Source organism: Gavia stellata, chromosome 17 (assembly GCF_030936135.1).
Source record: "Gavia stellata isolate bGavSte3 chromosome 17, bGavSte3.hap2, whole genome shotgun sequence".
NCBI lineage: Eukaryota > Metazoa > Chordata > Aves > Gaviiformes > Gaviidae > Gavia > Gavia stellata.
Window position 1 is genome coordinate 10,599,340 of NC_082610.1, and position 11,914 is coordinate 10,611,253.

At 37.6% G+C, this 11,914-nt stretch overlaps 1 protein-coding gene across 1 annotated transcript in view; it reads left to right on the plus strand.

Moving 5' to 3' along the window:
• Positions 1-6,028, plus strand: part of LOC104259920 (synaptotagmin-9) — a 64,472-nt gene extending 58,444 nt beyond the window's left edge. The window contains exons 4-7 of the mRNA XM_059825965.1: positions 3,230-3,350; positions 4,400-4,571; positions 5,221-5,350; positions 5,921-6,028. Of these exons, the coding sequence (XP_059681948.1) occupies positions 3,230-3,350; positions 4,400-4,571; positions 5,221-5,350; positions 5,921-6,028 (531 nt within the window). The remainder of the gene's footprint in view (positions 1-3,229; positions 3,351-4,399; positions 4,572-5,220; positions 5,351-5,920) is intronic.
• Positions 6,029-11,914: the final 5,886 nt, after the last annotated feature.

The following is an 11,914-nucleotide window of genomic DNA, read 5'->3' on the forward strand; positions in this document are numbered from 1 at the left end:
TCCCTAACTACCAGGTAACTTACAGGTTTCACTGAGAAGGTTTGATCCATCCTGAACTTCTCAATGCGGCCTCCAAGGAATCAAAGGTGAAGCCATTTAAGGGCCCATCATCACAGTCTTCTTTAAGATTACACGTCTCCCTGTTTAATATGCTGAGTTATACTCACCTAAGCTCCAGCATGGAGCTGCTGACACAGTACTAGGGAGTGATTTATCCTGCAGGCTAATCTCTAATGAAATTAATAATTTTAAAATTCATAAATACTGTGTGACTATAGACTAACAAGCTATTAACACTACTATTGGAATTCAGCATTTTAGAAGATATATTATCACTTCATTAGTTTTCCAGGGGGGAAACCAGAATAATTTTCTGGGAAAAGCTGGAAAAATAAACCTTTCAGTAGAAGCCACTGAAAATGATTCAAATAATATTATTTTTATGATATATCAAGTATTCCCACAAGAAATGGAACAAGGAAGAAGCATAATGTGAGGGAGGTTGTGTCTCCACGCTCCTAATAGCAATGAAAGGGACTTATTTATCTTGAGGTTCCAGTAAGGGATTCATTCTCTTTGTGAAGATACAGTTTTCAGGCAAACCTTGTGATGTACACCTCTGGCTTGAACTCTCCAGCTGACTGCTTACCCAGTATTGAATACATCTAACTCTCCCAGGTAATACTGGGCAATTTTTTAAGGAAGAAACTTCATGCTCTTGCCATGTTGAATAAAGGACTACATTAGCAGAACATGGGCTCAGAGACAAATCTAGGCAGGATTATCAGAAACAGTCATCAGGCAGGTTGTGCAGCTCACTGTAAGGCACAGCTAACAACATGAAGCCACTTAGCCATCACCCCAGCCCTGTAGCTGAAGCCTGGGGCACTGCAAAAGCAAAGCAGACACCAATCTTTGTTCTACCTTTTTTAGAATACAGGAATGAGCAGGTTTTAGGTTAAAAATGAATGCAGTGCTTTCTTCCTCTGATTGTAGACAGTTTTTGAGGACAATGGGAGAGGAGCTTGGACCTTAGCTATGTTTATCACAGCAAATTTGTTCAGTTCTTACAATACCCTACCTGCTGAACAGGACCAAAATAAAAATAATATAGGCCATATTCCTATAAATAAATTATTATTGTAATTTAATTATCTTTCAAATATTTTCTGTTAAGTTATTAATCCTATTAACCAGCCTTTCAGTCTGGTTATATTAAGGCTGTCCTGGATGCACTGTAACTTGCACAGTATGGTGTTACTACCACACTAAACAAAGTTAGACACAAATTTGGAATGTACAAAATACATGACTTGATAACCTACAATATTATGAAATCTTTTCCTAAGCAGGAATTTAAAAACATCTCTGGCAGTGTAATATTTATATCACCACATTTTGTCAAGCATACATAGTAACACATAAGTACTCAATTCAAACAGAAGCATAATCCTTGCAGAAGATCCTACTCTCTATGCTTGTTAATTCTGTTCCTTAATGCTATTTCTTGATAATACAGTACAACTTTAGTGACAATCCGTGGCTTAAACCATGTGGCTCAGTGATTTTAAACTAGTGAAGATGTGCAATAATCCTCTCTGTGCTCTGTTACACAGACCTTGGGTCTGTTAAGAAACTGAATATATAGTAAGGACCTGTGTTTGCTGGATGTAACGGTCATGCTGATGACCATGTAACGGACACCACTGATCTCCAGTCAGAGCATGTTGCCTGTTTCTCTGCAGTTACCCAGACAGATGAACACACACTTGCAGATTCTGTGGTGCAGTCATGGTTTGTGGTACTCTTTGAAGAACATTCCCTCATTAAGTTGAACCTTGAAGCTCCAACAGCAAATTTTACAATGTTTGGAACAGTTAAAAATGTTGCCCTTTGATTGCAGAAAATAGGGGTAAGCAGGGTGGAATAGCCAGGGCACTGGCTCACTCTGTTAGAAAATCTATCTTTCCAAAATTAAGAAAACATTTACAAGTAACCAGTATTGTGGAGTAGTAGTTAACTCCCTACAAATCAAAATGAAAGTGTAAGAAGACAGGTCTTTTTTTTCAGACTCAGAGAAGGATTTACATGCCAAAAAGTATGTCTCTCTCCTGCTTCTGCCTGCAACCTTTCCTTCAGTTGTGTTCTCAGACTGCCGTGGTTAGATTACTACTAGCGTTGGCTTAAGAACAGACTGAATCTCACAATCATCTGTGATCTATTGCTACAACACCTACCACTTCTAGAACTGGAAAAGACTGAAGAAATTGCAGGCTCTGTTTCCAGTTTAACAATGTTTTTCTGTATGATGCCCAGTGCAATTTTTGGAAGAGCACTAACAAAGACTTTTTGTCATTGTGGCATTTGATTAAAAATACATCACAGTGTAGGTAAAGATTACTCTTCATACATAAGGCAAAGTCTGTGAATAAGTATATTATGGTACAATTCCTAATACTGCATTCAATGCATGTGATCTCTTCTTTCCTAATGAGTTCATTTATGCAGAGGGATAACATGTTTCTTGGACTTTGTATCTAAAACAATTGTATAGTAATTCATTTACCTATTAACTTCTTAAGAAGAACTGATAAAAGGGTTTAAAATGTTCATTCAGGATGATAAAGTCTGGAATGGAAACTCTTGTATTTGATAGTAACAGTAAAGCATTTACAGTACTGATATAATGAATTACCTAGTCACCAAGTGGAGCACCAAGTGGAGACTGCCCCATTACCATAGTGACTTCACGCCTATCACACCTTAGTTTACGCAAGCTTGAGAGTTGCATAAAACTTTGCCCTGCCCAACCAATGTTCTTTCTGTGAACCTCTCCATGGGTATCCTTCTGCAGACCAGAAGGAAAGGCACAGACATCTGTTGCAACTTGTCAACAATACACACAAATCACTACAAAACATAAAACAAAACAAAGGTACTCCAGTGCCTCACGCTGCACCTCATCACTTGAATGTGTTTCATCTCCAAGGACCAAGTGCTAGAAACTATAACCACATTTACACTTGAGAACTTTGGTGGTCTAGCAACAAACGTAGAGACTTCAACATTGCATGCAGATATGTGTCTGTTTTTTCAGATATGTTTCACAATGAGAATTCAGCTTTTGCTTGCATAACTTCAAATCCCCAAAGGTGTATTTTACCTTTAGCTCCTGTTACGGCTAGGGAAAATTGTTCTGCTTCACATTGTCTCTCTTTCCTTGGAACAGGATAATGTGGATCTTGGTGACCTGATGTTTTCACTGTGCTACCTTCCAACAGCTGGTAGACTAACTATTACAATAATAAAGGCAAGAAATTTAAAGGCAATGGATATCACAGGAGCATCAGGTAGGAATGAATTTAATGCTCGATGTGGATTTCTGCCCCATTTCTCTCCTGAGTCACAGAACTCAGCACTGTCAATTCCCTGTAAGATTTTTGATAAGAAGGTTCTTATACTGCAAGCTCTTGAGTTACCCGAGTACAGGAGTTTCTGAGAAGTAAATAATATATTTTAGTTTGTTCTGCTGCAACCAACAGTTTAAAATAATCTGCTTTTAAAAAGAAAGGAAGATTATTATTTCTAAAGCCACTGTGATTCAGAATAGCATGAGTTGGCCAAACTGTGTTTATAACACTGTTTGTACAGCAGACTATTTGTTACGGCTATAGCACAGAGGCAGACTGACCCTCTCTGACAGTATCCAAGAGCCACTGAGACAATTCTGCTGTTGTTGGCATATGGACAAAACAGTGATCACCCCAGACTCATTTCAGCAACCTTTTCAAAATTTGATGATGAAAACAAGAACCTAATGTAAATAAGAGTTAATAGATTACTTCTAAATACTAGCAGGGAGTTGTAGAGCTCCCAGAAAGGAGCTACAAAGAAATAGATTTTTTTACTACATTCAGGAGTTTAAAAATAATTATAATTCTCTTGAGAAATATAAGCCACTAATTGTTACACTTTGAATTATATTTAACCATACATCAGTAAATCCCACTGTGTAAAATAGTTATCTTCTGTCTGTCCTACAAATATGTACAAGTAATTAGGCTGTTATAAATAGGCTGATACACAAGCTGTTGTATAAAACAGTCATGTATAACATGGTTCAGTGGGTATTTTAATACCCTTTGAGAAGTTGGTACACAACAAGAAGCTTCTTGATCCTAAATTGTTCATTATAAGCAGTCAACCAGGTAAGGCTTTCAAAGCTCCACTGCCTCCCAGGCGTTCCATGATAATAAAGAAGCTCAAATTCCAGTCAGGTCCAGGTGACTAATTCTGCAAGCAGGTATGGGCATACAAGAAGGCTGCTCCCTTCACTTTCCATTTATGTTTGCTTAAAAACAACAAAAGAAAACCAATGTTGTTCTTATGATTCACACAGATCCCTATGTGAAGGTTTCTTTAATGTGTGAAGGAAGGCGACTAAAGAAAAGAAAAACTTCCACCAAGAGGAATACCCTTAATCCTGTTTACAATGAAGCCATAGTCTTTGACGTCCCTCCAGAAAACATTGACCAAATTAACTTGTCGATAGCTGTTATGGATTATGACCGGTGAGATACCTGTAGCTGTAAAATAAGATCATCTATTGGCTTATAAAATCTTGCACAGTAGATTTGCATCCAGAAACAAAGTTATCATTTTTTCCCAAAAAATGGGATATTAATGTCATGTTGACTTTGGTAGAAGACTAAAATTTCTTGTACTGCCAGGTAGAATTTCCTTTCTAAATTTTAAAATACAGATTTGCATCCATAACTGACATAACTAAGCTGCATATATGCTTACCAGAACTTAAATAATTGAATATATGATCAGACAGTCCACACACTGATGTTCTGTTTGTGCACAATTATGCTAACCCCTTAGACACACACCTCCATTTCTAAAATTGTGGCTTAGAGCTTACTTATATTTGCAACTAATTACAGAACTCAGGTAAAGAACTTCTTACATTCTTCATGCAAAAATAAGAAACAAATGCACATAGACACACAGTGTATGCTATAATGGGGAAAATACTAAATTATTCTGATTAGTGGGAAATGCAAAGAGCAAACCTACATATTTTATAGTTCATTACATTTTTCAGGCAAGAATTAACTCTAAAAATCCGTGATTAATGTTTCTAATGAAGTATTTAAATGTTATGGTTCTAAAGGTAAAATTTTAAGAAAAAAATATTATGGAACATTTTCACAGTGTAGGTCACAATGAGGTCATTGGAGTATGTCAAGTAGGCAACGATGCAGAAAGTCTAGGTCGCGACCACTGGAATGAAATGCTGTCATACCCTCGGAAACCCATCGCTCACTGGCATCCTCTTGCAGAGGTAAGACACTTATTTTTGTTTCCCCATTACTATAATTGTGAAAATTCTTCCATATGGCATTAGAAGTTGGATGAAATTTTATGAACAAAACCAAGATTCACATGCATGCACTGAATCCTAGAAAAGGGATTAGAAACACCGATGTTAAAAGACAAACATAACACACAAGTCTGCTTCTTTCAATTTTAGGGGAACAGAAAGTAATTAATGTCTTTAACTCATACATGAAAACACAAATCTTTATACACTGGATTAAGGGTTTGGTTTTGGTTTTTAAATAGGATCTTGGGTAACTTTCACTGATAATTGATATAAAGAAATGGACCTTGTTTACAGAACAACCAAGACCTATTTTTTGTATATATTTAACAACCTAATCTGACTTCTTCTCTTGTAAGACTATATCATCCATGCCACTAGCACATCTCAAGGGATGCCTAACTGCACTGAAAAAAAAATGTTTAAGTGTCTCTGGAGATCTGAGGCGTTATTAAGAAGCCACACAACCAGAAAAGCTTTTCAAGGTTCCTATGTTTTTTTGTTTTGTTTTGTTTTGTTTTTTGTCTTTAGGGCCCTATTCAGCAGAAATGTTATGCAGGTCTTCTGCGCTTGGATGGCTGCCGAAGAGGCTTCCTCACCCTTTTAACCTATTCAGCAGAAATTTGGCATTCCTGTTGAACTCTTTCTTAGCCATATCCTCAGGGGCTATTCCACAGAGTCCAGTGGGGTAAAGATGTCCTTTTAATCCCTCTGTCTAATCCTCTCCCCAATACAGGGAATGCTAATCCTGATTCATGAGACACAAAAATTCATGAAAGATCTAACTAAACTGCTTCCTAAGAGTTACCATAACTTACTTTTATTGTCGTTGTCACTGGCTAAAGTCAGGCAGTAATCCCAGCTAAAAGAAACTACTATGTTTATGAACAGCCACAATGTTACCCCCAGTGCTGAAAGACAGGAAAGACCATCGTATTCATATCAATCCATGAACAATGCCGTAAGCACCTAATATACAGAGGTAGGCAGTTCGCAGCCTCTCTGCATATACTTTATGCATCAGAGTGCAGCCATGTTACTAGAATGCAGCTGAGGACTTTCCCTACTTGGTTGTAAGCACTAACCCTAGGCAGTTCCATAAATAATTGTCGGGCAATAGGAAGATGCTACAAAGTGGCAAAAATACCAGTCTTGCCCTGTCTCCATAAGCAATTTACTGGTGCCTGGGGACCACAGCAGCACAGTTTCAGCAGCGTGTTTTGTGTGCTCACAGGCTCTGTTGCCGTGGGAATGCACCATGCCTTTTCAGAGCATGGGTGCTGCCAACATGCAAGTATGCTGTGAAAGAAGACCGAGCAAAGTGGGGGAGCTCTGCCTATATCTTTGTGCCCTCAATGACAAGCTAGGTACTGGCTGACGTGCCACACTTGAAATGCCTACCTGGGCATTTGGGAGCTGGGTTTAGAAAACACATCACCAAGCTCTCAGCTATGGCCAAGCGTTGATAAGAATGGCTTGACAAAGCACATGAGGAGTAGTGTAATGGTTACTATTTTCCAGAATAGAAGTGTCTCTTAGCAGAAGTTGTCTATGTCCTTATGTCCAAACTGTCTTCCCTCTTTGATAAATTTTATTGCAGCCAGAGCCCACAATTAGGTTTTGACAGCTCTTCCCTTTTTACAGGCATCCTGTTCTTTTCATACATGCCTGGCTAACTTCTTTAGATTTCATTACTGTGGATTGCTTTTCACGTCACTGAGCTAAACAGACACATATTTTTTTCCTTCCCAGGAATCAAGTGGGGGAGGGTGTCCAGCGCATCCAAGCTGTGCAGAGAAATATATACACAGCATATCATTTTGGTTCCTGAATCAGGATTAGACTCAGCGAGAGCTTCTGGAACCTCTGTGGCCACAGCCATAGGACCCTGAATATTTGCTGAATAGGACCCTCAGTCTTCTACTGTGTGAAGAGCTATTGGTTTCAAGTAGCATAATGTTATCCATTTGTAGCATTAATTCTCCAGCTGACACTACTGCTACTGATAGATTATTTGTATGGTTGCAAGCATTACCCAAATTCAAGTCATAATTTCTGTTCATTAGAATAACCCAGGTTTTACAAGCAACATGATAGCAATGAAAACCAATAAATATGGGAAGCAGCAACAAATATGGTTCTTGTATTTGCAAAAAAGGTGAAGTACTGTGAATGGATAGCTTTCTAAATATTTTTTTTTCAAGAATGATTGTCATCAGACATTTATTTTTTGATGACAAGTTGTGTCCTCAGTGTCAGTTGGTGCCTCCTTTCACCTTACACAAAAACAAATTAATATGGTTCTTTGCAGAATCCTTCAAATCTGAAAGACTGAAAAAAAAGTTATGTTGGGTGAGAACAAGATACATATGGTATTTGTAAAGACAGTATGTTCTTTTAGAAAGAAGACAACCATCTGTATAACATGGAGGCTGTTAGTCCTCAACCTTTGTAGATGATTTTCCAGTCAATGTTTCTTAGTTGTGTCCATGACACTGCAAAAAGTTGGAAGAATATCACAGGCGGCTATGCTCTATCATACACAAGCACAAACATGTGCGTGCATGCACACACACACACACACACAATGTCATTTTAAAATGCTGTTCCAAATATATAGTGCCTGTGAAGTCTTTCTTTATTGCTTGTAGTAGAATTAACAGGGTTGTTTTACATGACGGTGTATTGTAAATGCTGACAAATTCTGACCATTAAAAAAAAAAATAAATCAACTCTCACATGATGAAATCTATGTCCCAGAACAAGGGCCCCTGGGATAAATTTTTGCCACTTATTTAGCCGTTCATGGAGTTCTCTCTTCCTTCAAACTTTTCTAGAGAGAATTTGATTTAAGTTTTTACATAGGGATTTTTATTTTAAAAATGCAAATGCAAAGCAAAAGGGTATTTTGTACAATCTAGTTACCTGCTACATACTTACAGGTAGGGAGCCCTTGTCTCTAGATATAGTTCAGATGAGTTTATGTGCACACGCATTGCTTCATATCTTGTATGTGTTGAATGCTCACCAAACATTTTGGGTTTGCAATTGTGCTGACACAAATATGCATGCACAGATTGAAGAAAATATTTGAAATTTTGATACAAAATCTGAAAAATTTGTTTTATAACCTATCAGTTGAGGATATTCCAGAATATCAGAATTGCTAATGGATAAAGCACAGGTTGGCACTTGCAGGAAATCTTGGATCTGTTGTAAATGTGTGCTGCAGCTATAAAGCAGAAGTCGTGTAAGTACAGTGGTTTTCAAGAATCTCATGCCATGCTATGGAGAACACAGCTACCACATACAAGGATACTTCACTTCAGACAAAATCCTGCACTCTTTACTCAGGCCCATCTCCCAGGAATCAACATGGGCAGATGTGCATGAGCAAAGAAGGAGGACCTGTTCCTTTGGAGTAGAGTTCTTTGGTTTCCTGGACAAATCACTATACATGCACCCCTGCCTGAAATGCAGAGCAGGCAGCTGCACACTTTCCCACTGCAATGTTAACAACAGTAGCTTCTGTAAAAAGGAAAACACCTATGCAGCAGGCTCATTTTGGAAGAGTGCAGAAACCTTTCTAAGATTTGTCTGTAGCAACTCAAAGGGGCGTCAACTGAAAAGTAGTATCATTATAATTGCCAGTGTTTTTTATTTTATTACCATACTCAGTTTATTTAATGCTCAAGGATCTGGCATCGAGAGAATGATTTTGAACACAGTTCTATTTAAAAAAAAAAGAAAACTCTGTTCAGTGAGCATTTAAAGTGGAATCCAGCACACCTCAAAGGCTTAGGGATGAGGAAGAAAACATAAATTTTTATTAAATTTTCCTAATTCTTGCTGACTCATGACCTGCAAACTATTACTTAGGCTGTGGCATTACTATGTGCTTTTTACAAATATCTGCCTTATCATAGCAGTGCATATATGGAATGATAGCTATTTTCTATATTTGGATACTTCACTCTTCACCTTGATACTCCACTTAAGTAGTGCTGTTCCCCAGACCTAAAATATTTTCATGTTATTGTTCTGGTGGGCCAGTACACTGCTGCTGTCTTTGGGCTGTAGTACAATAATACAACAGCACATTGAAAGGAACAGAGGATCTAATGCCAGAGAAAACTATGATCCCAATACTGTTCAGTCTTTCCTTTCTGAACTATGATTCTCAGAGGTAAATTAGTACAAGGCTCACAAGAATACTTTCAAACTGCAACCCTCATTTGTTTTCTTATTTCTTGTGAATGCATAATGACGTTGTATGACAAGTATCTTAATTCTAAAGTAGAAAAGGAAATCCCTTAGAAATGCATCTCAGCAAGATTTTAATCCCACTTCACTCATTAACAATGTGCTATTAAGTTGTTACTTTTAGTTTTCCATGACAAGCCACCATTCTTAATGTTTTTTTATGAAAAAGCAATGAGTGTCAATGGGAAAGCTTTACAAGCTACTGACACCGAGGCAGAATATAATGGGCAGTCGTGTGATATTCGCATGCCAAAATACTCACAGCACAACCCTTCTGCAGTTGAGTTCTCAAATATTTCTTTATCTGTTTCCACTGAAATCAGAAGACATTGAAAACATTTCTGTTCTCTTTTGTTTCATTTTTTCCTGTAAATAATCCTGGCAGTGGACAAACACACATGCATCTCAATCTGGGGAAGCAGGGACTACCAGAACAGAAAGCAAACCTGTAGTATAAAAGACCCAGTGCTCAGACTGTTCCTATCAGTCAATGCACACTTCAGCTTTCTATGCCAGTGGATCCATAAAACAGCAAAGCAGTACATATGAGAAACTTTCTATGTAGACGACCAGTTTAACTACCAGTAGGGGAACTGCTGGTTCAATCCAAAGTGAGACAACAGCAAAGGGCAACACAAAAGAGTGAAAAATAAGAGGTTCTTTTAGTCCACCCTTCTTGGCTTAAGGGGATAGTTGTTGGGGGGTTTTTTTGGTTGTTTTTGTTCTTTGGTTTTTTTGTTTGGTTTGGTTTCATTCATGTGTTTTAAAACACCAAACATGATATGTAGCTATATTAACATGAGCACCTAAAATCAGAGGTACAAGAGATATACTTACACGTTTATCACTTGGCAACATTAGAGCACTGAGGGGACCTATTTACCATTAAAAAAAAATACCTGCAAAATCTCTTTTAGTTTAAAAGTAACAAACAAACGGGAAAGGAGAAAGAGGACTGGAAATTCGGTTGAAAAATCTGTTTGACCCAGTTAGAAATCTATCTAAAATTACTTTATTGTTAATGCATTTTGTTTGAAGAGAAAGAAGTGAAAAGACATAGACTAGGTGACTCAATCTGAAATGTCATCAAGTAAATGCTATCTTCCCTTTAGAACAGTGCATTGTCAAATGATTACATCTCAGTATCAAGTGGGAAAACAATGTCTTTCTTACCTACAAGGAAAAAAGCATGTAGAGAAAGTAATCCACAATGCTGTAGAATTTAATAGAAGCCCTGTGTGCTAGGAAAAAAGGCAGCAGGACAGACTTCATAACAGTGTCACCTTAAATCTTGCTGTAATTAGTGCAAGGCCTTGCTTGCATCCATAATTCTGTTCTGAAGTGACAGCCTTACAATATCTGAACCAAGCTGTGCAAGGTGTGAATTATCTTGTAAGGGCACTGCACGTTCAGGGCTGAGTAGTTGCAAGAGCTGCATTTACAGTTAATTTCTAATACAGTGAGTTGGGCAAGGAGCTACAGCTGGAAATTCTCCAGGGTCCTCCAGTTCTCTGAAAGGACCTCCATCTCCTTGAAGGTCCGTAAAGTGCACTAATCCAGATGGCCGTGATGGACACTATTCAGGAAACGTATCACCAGGACATACCTCAACTGCTGACCGAACACAGCACACACGGCACAGAGGGGAAGATGACATGAGGACTTGTAAGCATCTGGGCTGTTTGTTTGTTTGTTTTATCTGGGTTTTTTAGTTCCTCCTTCTTTTGCTCAAACATAGACATTGTAAAACTGGCATGTTTTACTCAGTTGCATGCTGGCCAGCTGTCAATTTTAATACCCATTTCAAAGGTGCGTGAAGAGAGGTGTGTTGTTTTGGTATACTTTTGTTTTTAATAACACATGAACTTTGTACTATGCTTTATTATTTCTTGTTCAATAAATAGTCCTGGTATCTCTATGTTTCATGTCTAATTTTGGAGAGTAGAGCCATACCTGTATCAAGGCTCTCTCTTATTAGGTGGGCATTTTGTTTGTTTAGTAGAAATAATGCATGATTCCTTTCGCAGTGACGGTTCGAGGGACAAAAAATTTCTTAATTTTATAATATGTATTACAATCTTCTAAACACAAGTAAAAATGTACTGTGATTTATTTATATAAATCTAGTCTGAACAAATAAGTTTTGATCTTAATAAAAACTCTGTAAGAAATTGTGCAATTGTAATTTATTACTATTTTGTATTTAATATATTAAAGTTCAATTCATTATTCAGAAAGACAGCAAACAATTTGGAAAAGTTT